This window comes from Mesoplodon densirostris, chromosome 1, assembly GCF_025265405.1.
Source record: "Mesoplodon densirostris isolate mMesDen1 chromosome 1, mMesDen1 primary haplotype, whole genome shotgun sequence".
NCBI lineage: Eukaryota > Metazoa > Chordata > Mammalia > Artiodactyla > Ziphiidae > Mesoplodon > Mesoplodon densirostris.
Window position 1 is genome coordinate 52,124,621 of NC_082661.1, and position 16,042 is coordinate 52,140,662.

Consider the following 16,042-nt stretch of genomic DNA (forward strand, 5'->3'; position numbering starts at 1 on the left):
GGAAGCATGGTGTGGCCTGACCTAGTGATAACTGCCCTTTATGGGGTTCCTCATGGTGGTTCTGGGCATATCTTTTGAAACTCGGGCCTCATGGCGGCTGCTTTGCTGATTTCCTTATAAATGGGCTCCTGAAATTGTCTGTAGTCTCGCTATCAGCTACTCCCCTTCCTTGTAAATCGGGGGCATTGCATTCCCTCGTGCTTCAGAGGGGTGACATTGCACAGAGAGAATTGTTCCTAAATAGCATGTTGTTGCAAAGGCAGCAGTGGGTCTTTAAAGTTAGCTCAGTATCTTTCCTGGGAAAATGCCAGGCCCAGGGCTCCATGGGGGGAATGTTCTGAAATGTTAGAGTTGGGGTTTTAAAAAGATGCTAGTCGTTGACAAGCTTTCATTATCTCAGGCTCCCAGTGTCGGTGGGGGTGGGGATGGGGGTGGGGGGATGCTGGATAAGTGGCCAACAATTAACACGTACATGAATAGTCAGTGGCATTTGCACTTTGTAAAATAAATCCTCAGGGATGTTGCTGGAAGGCTTTCACGTGGAGGTTTTTTCCACTCCGTTTACTATTCCTTGAGGCCAAGATCAAGTGAAACAGCCTCAGACTTGAGAACGGCAAGTGGTACAATGGTCTCATACTTAGGAGGATAAGTTAACCTGGGAAGGAAGGCACTGCGGCTAGTAAGGGCGTTTTCTTAGATACGAAAAAAAGATCATTTTGTTTCCATAGTCAGAGGGCCAGGCTCAAAGGCTCGTACATTTGCTCTGACTGTTGTCCAGGCCTTTTAGGGAGCCGCATTATCAAGGGAAAAGAACATAGGCTTTGCGGACAGATGGACCTGAGTTCAAATCCAGTCTCTACTAACAGAGGGGCTTGTGCAAGATCTGAGTCTAGATCTAGTTCTTAGTTCCTCGGCTGTGAAATGGGGATGAGAACCTACCTGGCTCCTTAGGGTGTTGTGAACCAAGCGAGACCTGTGTCTTGTCAAGTGGACGGGTTGTATTGAAGTATCTGGCTGGTGCTTGTTAAAAGCAGGCTCTTGTCGCCCTTGGAAATGGCTGCAACTTGGTTCTGCATGAAAGACTGAGAACACAGAGGAAAGGGAACAGGCTGGAGACGCTTCCTCTGGTCCCTCAGAACTCCTGTCTTCTCTGCTTCCATCCAGATGTTTGCATATTAGCACTGATCCTCACTTCCACGTAGTCCCAGCCCCTTCCAGGCGAGGTGCCCCACACATCTCATTCCTGGCAGTGCTAGGGGCTGCTCTCATTTTGGGAGCCAGGAGCTGGGGTTTGGTCTGCCTCTAGTTCCCTGTGGAAACTGTGGGATCAAGGTGGCTGGGTGTTCAGGACGGCATCTAAATGTCCCCTGGCACCTGGCAAGCCTGCAGGGATGGTGTGTCCTGCATCACTTATACTCTGGCTCCATAGATGCGACTGGCCATAGGAAAAGGCACCCTGAGGTTCGGACAGGGGCTGCTGCTCACGGACGAAGGGACACATTCCCTCCTCCAGGTGTGGGTTTGGGAAGAACAGCTGCCTTCCGCTTCCTTTAACAGGGGTCTACCTATGACAGTGCACTTACCTCTCAAACGGGTGGTATGTGGGTGTCAGAACAAGGGCAGATGTCCGGTTCTGCCTCTGCAAGTGATGTCCCTTCCCACTGGCTGTCTCTGTCCACCATCCCAGCTCTGAGCCTGGGCTACATGCCACCTGAAGCATTTTGGGTCTCCTATTCAAAAGGGGCTAAAACAGGAGTCAGTATGATTCTTTAGAAGTTCCTACCTCCTCAGTTCTTCTTCTAAAGTTCTCCACTTGCCACTCTATTGAGGGACCCCAGGAGTCAGGCCTTTGGGTTCTGATGGTCTGGCATAGCCTTTCAGGGCCTCACAGCAATGACCTAAGCAGGGCTGCCTGTGCTGTGCCGAGGCATTGCACCACTGTGGGCATCCCTTGGGTTCATTGAGACCTAGTTTCCAGGGTCTGTGCGGAGCTCCTGAAGTTGCTCAGGACTCTACCACCTGCCACTGTGTTATTTAGTGGGGAGTTTCACAGCCATGGTGCCCCGTTCCAGGAGAGAAGCCCGGTTGCAGGAAGCCAGCCTCCCTACCTGCAGTGAGCAAGTGACCAGGAGCCCAGCCGGAGCAGAAGGCCAGCTCCACGCCCTGCCTACCCATGGAATGAAGGGCCTGCCCTTATTTGTCTGGCTGGTCCAGCACTCCTCTGCAGATGCCAGCGGTGTTTTGCAGTGGTGAACCCGCAGCGTGGCTGGGATGAGCAGAGGCCCCGCTGTGCTGCCCTGAAGGGTCTGTGGACTCCTAGAGGAGGCAGTGCTGACCATACCTGCGTGTTTGTTATTGGTCTGTTGGCTCCACAGCGGCATGGACGAGCCTCCCGGCTCACACCGGCATGCAGGAGAGTGAGGGCGGCTGCTGTGTGTGTCTGGTGCCGTCTGTTGACTGAAAGAAGGAACACATGAGAGATTACCCACTTCTACACGTTCAAAAGAGACCATCGAAGGACAACCAGGCAGGAGATGTGAGTGGAAGGAGTAGGGAGGGCCTTCGTGTTCACTGATCATCCATAGTGAGCTTCTTTCTGGGCTGGAAGCCTCACCCGTAATTTCATTTAATTCTCACAGTAACTTTAAGATAGGAGGTGTTTGTCTCAGGTTGGGTCCCCTGAAGCAGACTTTGAGGCAAGAGTGTGTGTGACAATGATTTAGTACGAAGTGTTCCCAGGGGAATTAAAAAAAAAACCTGGCTGGGGAGTGGGAACGTGGAACAGGGAAGTGAAAGCAGCCAGCGAGGGTGCATGAGCGAAGTCGCGTGGGCTAGCCCCGCAGAGGGGATCCGGAAACAGCTGAGCTCACGCTCTGAGCAGTCCCCATCAGGGAACGGGGCGGCTGGGGTTTGGATATATGGCACCCTCAGTCCTTGGTGAGGTGTACATTTTCCCGAGTGCCAAGGAAGGTTCGGACAGCTGGCCACAGTGCCTGCCATTGGCAATGAACGCATACGGGGAGCCACTGGGCCCCGAATTCCTAATGGGATTTGAGGGGGACCAGGGCAGAGGGTCAGTAGTACTGCTGGCCTCCAAACACCCTGTATGCGTGGGACTGCCACTCAGAGAGGTGGAATAGCTCACCCAGGAGCCCTCAGCTAAGCAGAGGCAGACCTGGGATTCGAGCGTCCTGTGCTTGCCTGCCCCCTCCTTACCTTGCTGGCTCTGAGATGAAAGGGATGTCTTGGGGGCCTCCACCTGCCTCAGACGTGGCTGGGGAGGAACAGGGAAAGGATAGCACTTAGAAGGGGACACGTCCACTGGGCTGGGAACATTTAGGGCTCTGCCCACGGAGCTGGCAGCTCTCCAGCCATCAGGGGGGAGGGGTGGTCTTGCTAAATCTGCAGTCAATTCTCCTCACCATCTATCTCAGCTTCTGTGGGAGTTGCACCCTCTGGAAAAGGCTGTAGCCAAGTGCTGTTTATCTCCGTGTGGGGAAAAGAGGCTTAACAAATTAGCTAATTGCTAACTGGTGAGGGGGAAAGTAGGACAGGAAAGTTGGCCAGTTGTCCTGTGGGGTTTTCTGATCAATTCTTTCCATCATTATCTTCCACACATGAGGATGAGACCAGGTGGGAAGATGCCTTAATGTAGCCAGGGCTCCCACCTGCTTCCTGGGATGTCCTGGCAACTGAGTCAGGCCCTCTGCACTGCTGGCTCCTGCGGGGACACTGGAGGACCTCTCACCTGTACAGGTGCACCTATACCTTCAGATTCACAGAACTATACATTCTAGAGTAGAGCTCTCAGCCCCAGAAGCTAAGAGTCAGGGAGCTCTGAAACCACACAGCACGTCAGGCACGTGACTATTCCCAGTGAGTGAGGAATCCAAGGAGTGCGGCCCAGGATCTGCATTCTTAAAAGCTCCCTAGGAGGTTCTTACATGCAGCCAGACTTGAGACTCATGGCTGCAGAATGCCAGTGCATGATGGTGTGTTACCCCTCACCTGTGGTCAACCTCCATGTTGATACTTACATACCATATATGGCCCTGCTATCTGCCTTCCATGCAGGCATTTCCACAATGAGATCTTGTTCCTGCGGCAACCCATTCCATCTTGAACTCCTTGGAAAGTCAGGAACTTCTTTTCTATATTGAGTTGATATCTGCTCCCCTGAGTACAGGAGCCTTTGGTGCTAAGTCAACTCTCAGAGGCTGCGAAGAGCAATTCCAGCCTCTCTTGCTCACCTACACTGTCCCTGGTGACTGTAACTGGCCATCAGTTTTCACTGTCCCATTCTATGACCGCTTCCAGTTTGGAGTGCCCCCTATCATGCAGGGTGGCCCAGTAGTCAACCCCCCAAGGGGTAGCACAGACCCCCAGCCCCCTGGGTTACTGGAGCAGGGAGGCTCCTTACCACTCTGTGACTCATCTGTTAAGAAGAATGGGTCAGATCTCTGTGTACTGAAGAGGAAAGATATTTTTGATACACTAAGTCAGAAATGACGGTTGTAACCTGATGTGTATTTCATGATCCCATTTCAATAAAAACATCTGTCTGATAAGTGTATGTAGATATATACTTTCAGGTGTGACTGAAAACTTCTGGAAGGGGCCATTTGGAACAATCTCTGGGGGATGAATTTGGAGGGATACATGGGGTGTTTTCACTACTTTAGTGCATTAAAAAATGGGGCAGGTTTATGGGATAATTTTGAACATTTTAATTTTTCTGTATTTTTGCAAATAAAAAGAGTGACAAAAATTACATTAAAAATACCAAAAAAAGTAAAAATAAAAGAGGACTACAATCTGAGCTCTCTCCCAGGTTCGTAGATGGCCTGGAACAGTGCCTGGCACTCAGCAGTATTTGGCTCGTGCTAACTGTGAGTATTTTTACAGGACAGGCTTGAAAACTATCAGTTCCTCCTCTTTTTCAGTCTGTTGGATTTCCAATTAAAAAAGGAAAGAGCACTCATGAAAACATATGAGAAACAAAATAAGTAACTGGGTCCTATCTGCTTCGCCCTCCTATACTTCCTTCATATCTTCAACAACAATATTCATTTATATATTGAGCACCTACTATGTGCTGGTTATAGTGTAAGGTTTTGAGACACAAATGTGACAGCCACAGATGTGGCCCCTGACCTCATGGAGACCCCCAACTTGGTGAAGGAGATAGATAATAAAAAATAAATAAGCTGATAATTATTCAAGTACAGATACGCCAAGTGCTATAAAAAAATAGAACAAAATGCTCTAAGAGAGAATGACGGGGATGGGGGTCACTACCCTGGAGCAAAAAAGAGCCAGTTCTAGGGTCCTTGATGGGTTCTTTAGAGCTCAAGGCAGCTCAGAGCCCCAGCTGTGAGCTGCCATCTTCCTGGGTGTTGTTTAGCTAGGCTGGACAAGCTGCTGTAAGTCCCTTGTTCCAGATTCCTGATTCTGTAGCCTCAGGCAGTAATGAGACATTCCCCCCCGTGAGCACCCCTCCAGAAAGGTGTTTGCAGGCATTCTGCAAGAGGAGAGATGGGAGGATGTCCCCGCCCATGGCCCTGTGATGCCTACTGGAACTGGACTGGCGCATGAGAGCTCCGAAGAACAGCAGGAAATCAGATACCCGTGTTCAAATGATGCATCTTGTAGCTAAGGCAGCCAGAGCTGGCCCCAGGGGGACAGCGTGTTTTGTGCGGAAAAAATTTTCCAGAAACAATGTTTATCAAACTCCGTCTCTGCAGTCATCCTGTGCATCTGCCAGCTTCTGGCTTGCTTCTGGTCATGTTTTTTTTCTCTCTCTCTCTCTCTGCAGGCCGTGGAGACCAACCTGGCTTCCAAGGACAGCCACTGGGTCTTTGTGAATGAGGTAAGAGCCCCAGAATGGTGAGGGGCGTGGCCTGCACTGAGCCCCTGCCCCTTGGGAAAGTGCAGAGTGATCCTTGGTGCTGGAATAGATTCCAGGGCTCCACCGTGCAAGACAACAGGTGAGAGAGGTAGACAGAACTTGCCAAGATACTCAGCCGGAGCAGGTGGAAACCAGGGGAAGAGTGGAGATCTGAGTCCAGGAGGAAGTCAAGAGTCAATGAGAAGTGGTGTCAGGCATTAGATGTACAGGGTGAGGGGAGGTCGCCAGTCAGGGGTCAGAGACCGGAGAGATGCGGGCGGGTTAGAAAATGGGGTGCAGAGGGGGTGGGCAAAGGAATGCAGAGGGGATGGAGGCTGCATTTCCTGCAGGAGGTTGAAGGTATGTGTGTTATGTGACTCTGTGTGAGGGTGTGTATATAAGAGTTCATGGGTGTGAGTGTGTAACTATATATTTGTGAGAGTGTGGATGTGTGTGCATAAGTGTATGTGCGCATGTCAGTATGTGTATGAGTATATGTGTATGTGTATAGGTGTGTGTGTGTATGTGTATGTGTGTGCACACCCCCCGTGCAGCTGGTCAGGGCACGGTTCAGTGGAACCATTTAAAGGGGGTAAATGGGAAATCTCTCCCATGACTGGCCATTCCACTCGTTTGGGTCCTGGGAGGAATGGGCACACCAAGGTTTCACTGCAGCCTGGTCTGCTCTCCACCAATTACACCGTAACTTGTCCTGGACACCTCCACGCTGCAAACATTACACGGGAGTGGCCTGTGATGCCATGCCCTCTGCCCGCACATCCATTCAGGAAGCACCCACCAGGGCAGCCTGGTGACCCTAGCCAGCTGTTAACAGCTGACTCTAGAAAGTGCTTCCTGGCACGGGCTTTCATCAGCCCTGTGGCCTTCCGTTGCTCCTAAATTAACTGATTGATTTCTAATGGCCACATACTAGAAGATGCAAGGTTTATTGTGCAGGTAATTTATGCTTTTATGATGTGTGTTTCTTCATCGGCTCAGTGCTACTATGGCTGAAAGAGCTTGGGGTGGCTGATTTTATAATTTTTCAGGTAGTACCTGATAGTAACTGCTTGCAAGGCCCACTTTTCGAGGTCTGTCCATAAATTCAAATCTTATTAGCGCCACGTCTACACGGGCCAGTGGGAGACATGCGAGGTAACTGTCCCTTTCCCTTGGGTTGCGGATGGTTGTGCTGGTGATTAGGAGAAGGGACATGACAGCCGCCTCCCCTTTCTTCAGAGCCTGACAGAGTCCCCCATGGTCCCTGGGAAGTTTGATCCTCTGCGCTTTGCCATCGTCCTTATAGGTTTCTTTGGTTTTGGGGGAAGGATGCATTCTATGTACCACTTAAGGCAAACATCTAGTGCTGGCTTTATTTTAGGGCGGCTCCTCCAAATTGGATAGCCAGTGTTTCTCTCTTGCCAGTCTTCAAAAAGTGCTCTATTTTTACATTTCTAACTTATTTCCTTTTTCCTCCCCTACATCCCGACCCACTCCCAGGGCCCTCTTGTCTGTCCTTCTTATTCCCTTTCGAGGGCTGGGGTTAACACTAGCCAATGTGAAGTGCTCCCAGGGCATTGCTGGGGCAGCTGGAACCCAGGACTTACTTAGTGCCACTGGGAGGCATCAGGTGTGGGCCCACCTGTCAGAGTCACACTGGAACAGCCTCACCCAAGAGGATGGCTGTGTTCCACCCCAGTCATCAGTGCACCGCACTGTGAGCTGGCACACCAGTCATGTGACTGTCCCTGGGATAAGTGTGTCCTCCAGAAGTGACCTCCCTCTTTCTTGGTTTCCTTTTCTATGGGGAGGCCAAGCACTTGTCAGGGCATCTTGTGTTTGTTAACATCCTTATCCTCATCAACAACCCTGTATGTCAGTTATTACCGTCCTCATTTTGCAGATGGGAAAAGGGAGGCTCAAGAGGTTAAATCACTTGCTCAAGGTCACACAGCTATTGAGTGGTGTGTCTGGGATTCTGTATGATGACTGTCTGGTTCCAGAGCCCTTTCCACCAAAGGACACCATCATGCATGTGGCCCTGACAGTGATCCTTAACCTGTGGTCAGGGTCTAGTTCAGTAAGGTCAGTCAGTAGGGCTCAGGTATGCATACTGACAGGGACACTCTTGGGCTGGCCTTGGTGAAAGCTCGTGGACATTCCTGAAGCCTGCGATCTAAAGGTGGGTCCTTTTGTAAAGCTTTGACCCTTAGACCCCAGTGTGGCCTCTGGTTAATGGCTCAGATGTTCTCTAAATTGACTTATCCTTAGGAGCTAGGCATATTCAGAACTGCTGTTTCCTATTACAGCATGGCCCCATTGGGAACAAGTCCTGTTATTCTTATGACAGTTAGATTTCCAGGCTTTATTCAAAGAGCCACAGACAAATATTTTCCCAGTTGCTTTTCCATTTATCATATGTGATGGCTAGGAAAAAATAAAATAGGAAAAAAAGAGGAGCAGGCATTTGGTAGCTCCAACATGGTCTCCAGAATCCAGCATCTACACCGGGGCCCCATCTTCCCTCTTCCTGAGCTGCTCCCCACTTCTCTGGAGGAAGTTCAGTCCATCAGATGAGCTCAGGTCTGTGCCTCTTCCTACCACGTTTTTCTCCAAGGCAGTCCTCCGGCTCCACCCCCTGCTTCCCGCATTCCTTACAAGCTCTGTCCTCCAGTTTCTCTCTCGGTATTTGACTTTCTTAATATATTTTCCTAGATTCAAGATAAACATTCAAGGGCACATTTTTTTTTTTTTTTTTTTTTGCGGTACGCGGGCCTCTCACTGTTGTGGCCTCTCCCGTTGCGGAGCACAGGCTCCAGATGCGCAGGCTCCGGATGCGCAGGCCCAGCGGCCATGGCTCACGGGCCCAGCCGCTCCGCGGCATATGGGATCCTCCCAGACCGGGGCACGAACCCGTATCCCCTGCATCGGCAGGCGGACTCTCAACCACTGCGCCACCAGGGAGGCCCAAGGGCACATATTTTTGTTTGCTTTCTTCATGCAGTGGTTTTCTTAATATATCTACCCCTTCACCGGTGAATATTGGTGTTGCATGTTACAAGCCTGTTTTATTTGGAGAAGGGGTAATTGGATACAGAGAAAGGTTTGTTAGTATGTGAGCCTCACTGACAAGTTCTACAGGTCTCTGGGCTCCACTGTGGGGACACTGGCAAGCAGGTGTGCTTTGGGGTGTAAACTCTATTTTTATTAATTGATTAAATTACATGTTAGTTTGGAGGAGGATGGGGACTTCAGAAGAACGTGTGGAAAGCAAATTTGAACATTAGTCAAGGTGGCCACTAGGCCATGAGTCCCTTGAGGACGTGGTCAGAATCCAGCTCACCACTGAACCCCCAATTCCCCATGCAAAGAGTAGATTCTTAAAAAGGTTTGGTTGGGGCCTCCCTGGTGGCGCAGTGGTTGAGAGTCCGCCTGCCGATGCAGGGGATACGGGTTCGTGCCCCGGTCTGGGAGGATCCCATATGCCGCGGAGCGGCTGGGCCCGTGAGCCATGACAACAGTGAGAGGCCCGCATACCGCAAAAAGAAAAAAAAAAAAAAAAAAAAAAGGTTTGGTTGAAGGCAAGTCGATGTACTTAGGATAGGGTAGAACAAGTTGCTTTGAATAGTACTTCCCAGCCAGCCTCCGAGAAAAGACAAAGGCAACAATTAAGATGGGAGGCTCAGGGATGGAGGGGACAGCTCTGGGTCATTCATTGGAAGCTACCAGTTCAGGACCAGTCAGACTTGACTTTGGCTCCCAGAACCTCTTTATCAGCTGGTCTGGAGAGCTTCCTGTCCACGTGGCTCTGGCCCAGGGATGCACAGGTGTCCTCAGTGCTGGGTGGAGTCAGGACGCAGTGGAGAATGCCCTCCCTGAGAGGCTCTGTGTCCAGGCAGAACGCATCTGCCTCATAGCCTGGCCTCTTGGGAACTTTTTGGAGGAAATTCTTTTATGGAATATGTCTGTCTCTCCAGCCTCTTCCAGAACCATCTGTGAAGGGGACTTGAAGCACTCCATTTGTTACTGGACAGCTCTCATGGTTAGACTGGTTCCCCCAGACGTAGAAACAAAAGCAAGCTTTGATGGAAATAGTTCGAGAAATGCAGAAGCACATGCATAACCCTTGCACTTAGGTTTTGTCAGCAGGTGATGCTCTGAGCTGTGTTCTGTGGCTCAGCAGGGGCCCAGGGAGAGGTGGGCTCTAGGAGGGAGGAGTCACATCCGGCAGGCCCTCACTCCCTGCCTCCTTGCCAGCCTATGTCCATGACCCCCACATCCCATATCTTTGTTCTCTGAGCTCCCAACCCACGGATCCAGATGCCTTCTGGACTCAGCCACTTGGAAGCCTCATGACCACCTCCAGCTCAGTGCGTCTCTCTCTGAAATCATGATCCTCCCCCTAACCTGGTTCTCACCCAGTGCTCCTATCCCAGGGACTGGTGTCTCCATCCTATTTGTTGGCTCCCTAGCCAATGGAGAAAAGCCCACATCCTGCTCCCTTCCTCAGAACCTGCTCCAGGATGACCCCATCACACCTTTCCATGCTTTTTTACTTCTTACCCTCTGCCCACTCTCCCATGGCTCATCCATGCAAGCAGTGGGTGACTTGTTGTTTCCTCTATTTATTTTCCTCTCCTGGCTCTGGACCTTTGCTAGGATTTTCCTTTATTCCTGGAATGCCTGTCTCTGACTATCAAGGACTTACCTTTCCTGCAAGACTTTGCTAAACGTTGCCTGTGCCAAAAGATCTTCCTGGATTTCCCAGTAGGGTTATTCCTTCTCCTGGCGTCCTGTACTCCTCACCCCAGTTATGCTATGTTGGGGCCTTGGTGGAGGTGCCTGGCTTCCCGAACAGCCTATAAGTGAGGGCTGGACCTCCTTTCTGTCAAGCTCCCTAGAGCCCCCAGCATGAGGGGCTCACACACAGAGGAGGTGCTGGGTTAAGCCTCCTGCTCTGCATCTGCCTCCTGCTTCCTTCCTCACCTTGACTCTGCTTGTTTAATTGCCTACATGTAGAGGAAGAGGCATTTATAACCTCCCAATCCTTCAGGAACTCAGAAAGCTGTGATTCTGCTTCATGAGCTACCTCTGTCAGCACCTCATGTTCCATTGCATCTCCTTTTCCTGTGCCTGCATTTCAAGTCCTGTGGGGTACAAGCTCTTCCTCTCGGGCACACAGGCTCCCCTGTGCCCTGGATAGGCCATTGGCAGGTGATGGAGCAGCCAGGGAGGAGGGCAGGGGAAGCACTGGCCAGGCTTGCTGCAGCAGTCTCCACACTGGGCTCGGGGGAACACATGTTCTGCTAATTCGTAGGTGCTTTGTGGAAAAAGGATTCTGTGATCAAAGAGGAAGGATAAGCTAAACAGCAAGAAACAGTTGTCTCCTGCAGGCATCTTCCATCTCTGATGCATACTGTGCTTTCCAAGGATGAAGTGGTACACTCTGGCTGCCACATGCATTTGTGTTTCAAACACACTCATGTGCTTTTTCTCTCGGCATCTGCTCACCTGTATGCTGGAATAGGTCTTTGGCAGGTGGTGGGCTTCCAGGGTCCATAACATAGAGTTCAGATTCCTCCACGTGGTCTATGAGGCTGTTCATGAGCTGACTTCAGAGCCCTCTCTGGTCTCAGTTCCTGCCATTGCTTGTCATCTAGAGCTGCTGTGCCTGTATCATAAGACATCTCTGCCACCCCAAGCGCAGGGTCATCCCAGTGTCTGGACCTCTTCATAGGAGAGGTCTCTGCCCAGAGTGTTCTCCTGTTGTTGCCCCTCAGGCCCCGGCCCCCACCTTATCACCTTCACTGGTTTGCCACCAACCAACATTCCATAAGGACCCTCTGGGTACAGACCTTGGCCTGCCCCACAGGAGACTACTCCCGTCAACAGTCCAGAGAACATCACTCTAGACTTTCAAACCATCTCTACCCCCAAACACACAGTGAGTTAAAGCAAATGAAAATGAGATTAGGCTACACATGCATAATGTAGGGGAGAGAAATGCTAATATACTAATTGAAGAAAACAAGAATAAATAGACCATGATTTGCATGCTGAATCAAATAGCTTTAAGAAATCTCTATTTGTGGCACAGAGGAAGAGAGGGAGGGTAAAGATTTAATTTTTTTTCTTCCTTTCATTTTGAAGATTCCAATTCTGTTCGGATATTAAGTCCCTGTACCATTTACCATCTGCAAATTTCATTTAGCAACACTCCAAAACAATTATGTTTATTGTAATCGATTCACTTGTTTCTCTCCCCAGCCCCACTGAGGAGTCCTTGAGGACAGGGACCACATCTTAGCCAGTGCTGTAGCCCACTGAGAACCCAGAATGAAGAATAGGAGCTGCTGTTTATCAGGCATTAGATGCAGCCAGGCACTGTTTTTGAGCATTACTTTTCAAATCTATTTTTTACTTAAAAATTAACCACTTTATTGAGGTTTAATTCGCATACAATAAACACACATATTTAAATGTACGATTTTTCTTTGCCATATGTATACACCTGTGAAAATGTAACCACAATGAAGTTGGTGAACATATACATCACCACAATAGTGTCTTCATGCCCCTTTGTAATACCCACCCCTGTCCTACCTTCCCCACTCCCCAGGTAGTATGTTTCTGGCTCTACAGATTATTTGTATTTTCTAGAGTTTTATGTAAGTGGAATCACAGAGTACATACTCTTCTTTTCTTCTATTTTGCTATGGCTGTTTCCCTTCAGATAATTATTTTGAGATTTACCCATATTGCAATATACAACAATAGTTCTTTTAATTGATGAGGCGTGTTCAGTTGTATGACTACACCACAATTTGAACATACATTTACCCCTTCCTGGGCATTTGGGTTGTTTGAGATTTTTGATGATTACAAATAAGGCTGCTATGAACCTTCATATACAAGTCTTTGTATGTACAAAAGCTTTCATTTTTCTTGGGTACACATTTACAAGTGGAATTGCAATGTTGCATGGCAGATGTATGTTGAATTCTTTAAGAAACTTCCGGGTTATAAGAGAATTCCAGTTGTTCCACATCTTCTTCAGTACCTGGTTTGATCAGGGTTTTTGATATTAGCCACTGTAGTGGTGTGTAATGGCACCTCATTATGGCTGTAGTTTTCATTTTCCTAATGACTAACGATACTAAGCATCTTTCCAGGTGTTTATTTGCCATCTATATCTATAGCTTCCTGGGGGGGGGGAGCTGAAATCATTGATTTGAGAACTTTATTTTTCTTTACTGCTTTAAACTTCCTTTAAGTGATTTAATGGCATCTCCTAAATTTTGATATGTGCTATTTTCATTGTTATTCAGTTCAAAATACTTTCTATATTACCTTTTGATTTCTTCTTTTTTTTTACATCTTTATTGGAGTATAATTAATTTACAATGGTGGGTTAGTTTCTGCTTTATAACAAAGTGAATCAGTTATACATATACAATTGTTCCCATATCTCTTCCCTCTTGGGTCTCCCTCCCTCCCACCCTCCCTATCCCACCCCTCTAGGTGGTCACAAAGCACCAAGCTGATCTCCCTGTGCTATGCTGCCGCTTCCCACTAGCTATATATTTTACGTTTGGTAGTGTATATATGTCCATGCCACTCTCTCGCTTTGTCACAGCTTACCCTTCCCCCTCCCCATATCCTCGAGTCCATTCTCTAGTAGGTCTGTGTCTTTATTCCCGTCTTACCCCTAGGCTCTTCATGATATTTTTCTTTTTCTTAAATTCCATATATATGTGTTAGCATACAGTATTTGTCTTTCTCATTCTGACTCACTTCACTCTGTATGATAGACCCTAGGTCCATCCACCTCACTACAAATAACTCAATTTCGTTTCCTTTTATGGCTGAGTAATATTCCATTGTATATATGTGCCACATCTTCTTTGTCCACATCGGATGATGGACACTTAGGTTGTTTCCATCTCCTGGCTATTGGAAATAGAGCTGCAATGAACATTTTGGTACATGACTCTTTTTGAATTATGGTTTTCTCAGGGTATATGCCCAGTAGTGGGATTGCTGGGTCATATGGTAGTTCTATTTGTAGTTTTTTAAGGAACCTCCATACTGTTCTCCATAGTGGCTGTACCAATTCACATTCTCACCAGCAGTGCAAGAGTGTTCCCTTTTCTTCACACCCTCTCCAGCATTTATTGTTTCTAGATATTTTGATGATGGCCATTCTGACCGGTGTGAGATGATATCTCATTGTAGTTTTGATTTGCATTTCTCTAATGATTAATGATGCTGAGCATCCTTTCATGTGTTTGTTGGCCATCTGTATATCTTCTTTGGATAAATGTCTATTTAGGTCTTCTGCCCACTTTTGGATTGGGTTTTTTGTTGTTGTTGTTATTGAGTTGCATGGGCTGCTTGTAAATTTTGGAGATTAATCCTTTGTCAGTTGCTTCATTTGCAAATATTTTCTCCCATTCTGAGGGTTGTCTTTTGGTCTTGTTTATGGTTTCCTTTGCTGTGCAAAAGCTTTTAAGTTTCATTAGGTCCCATTTGTTTATTTTTGTTTTTATTTCCCTTTCTCTAGGAGGTGGGTCAAAAAGGATCTTGCTGTGATTTATGTCATAGAGTATTCTGCCTATGTTTTCCTCTAAGAGTTTGATAGTGTCTGGCCTTACATTTAGGTCTTTAATCCATTTTGAGAGTATTTTTGTGTATGGTGTTAGGGAGTGATCTAATCTCATACTTTTACATGTACCTGTCCAGTTTTCCCAGCACCACTTATTGAAGAGGCTGTCCTTTCTCCACTGTACATTCCTGCCTCCTTTATCAAAGATAAGGTGACCATATGTGCGTGGGTTTATCTCTGGGCTTTCTATCCTGTTCCATTGATCTCTATTTCTGTTTTTGTGCCAGTACCATACTGTCTTGATTACTGTAGATTTGTAGTATAGTCTGAAGTCAGGGAGCCTGATTCCTCCAGCTCCATTTTTCGTTCTCAAGATTGCTTTGGCTATTCGGTGATTTCTTCTTTGACCCATGGGTTGTTTAGATGTGTGTTATAATAGTCTCTAAATATTTGAAGATTTTTCAGGGATCTTTCTCTTACAGATTTTTAATTTAGCTCCATTGTCGTCAGGGACCATAGTTGAATTACTTGAATTCTTTTTTTTTTTTTTTTTTTTTGCGGTATGCCTCTTTTTGTTGTGGCCTCTCCTGGATGCGCAGGCTCAGCGACCATGGCTCACGGGCCCAGCCACTCGGCAGCATGTGGGATCTTCCCGGATTAGGGCACGAACCCGTGTCCCCTGCATCGGCAGGTGGACTCTCAACCACTGCGCCACCAGGGAAGCCCAGTTGAATTCTTGAATATTACTTGAATCCTCCTAAATTTATTGAGACTTATTTGATAATCCAATATATTGTCTTTGCTGATATATATATATATATTTTGTACACTTGCAAAGGATGTGTAATCTGTTGTTGTGAGGAATGTTCTATAAATGGCAATTGGGTCAATTTTGTTGATAGTGCTGTTTATGTCGTCTGTATTGTTGATTATATTTTGTCTATTTCTTCTATCAATTATTAAGAGTGGGGTATCAAAATATTCAACTTTACTTTTGAGTTTGCCTACTTCTCCTTGCAGTTTTATCAGTTGTTGCTTAATATATTTTGAAGCTTTGTTACAAGAGGCATAAATGTTTAAGATTTTTATGCCCTGTTGATTAATTGATCTGTTATCATTATGGAATGACCTTCTTTGTCCCTCTGCTCTGAAATATACTTTATCTGATATTACTGAAGCTACTGGAGATTTATTTTGACTAGTGTTAGCCTAATATAGTTTTTTCCATTCCTTTCCTTTTAACTTATTTGTTTCTTTAAAGTATGTTTCTTGAAGGCCATTCCTACTTGGATCTTGCTGTTTTATTCATTAGGACACTGCGGGGGGGGTTAAAAATTTTTTTAACATCTTTCTTGGAGTATAATTGCTTTACAGTTGTGCGTTAGTTTCTCCTTTATAACAAAGTGAATCTGTTATACATATACATATGTCCCCAGTACTCTTGACACTACGTTTTAATTAAAGTGCTTCGATAATTTAATATGAATATTGATATGGTTGGGAGAGGGTGGAGTCCTGGAAGCCAAATTAAGAAATTATTTCAAAGAGGA

The 16,042-nt window shown here is 47.3% G+C and overlaps 1 protein-coding gene across 2 annotated transcripts in view; it reads left to right on the forward strand.

Annotated features, from left to right (window-relative positions):
• Positions 1-16,042, forward strand: part of GRID1 (glutamate ionotropic receptor delta type subunit 1) — a 680,012-nt gene that overhangs the window by 409,765 nt on the left and 254,205 nt on the right. For both annotated transcript variants that reach the window (XM_060080592.1, XM_060080683.1), the window contains exon 5: positions 5,816-5,869. In XM_060080592.1, the coding sequence (XP_059936575.1) occupies positions 5,816-5,869 (54 nt within the window). The remainder of the gene's footprint in view (positions 1-5,815; positions 5,870-16,042) is intronic.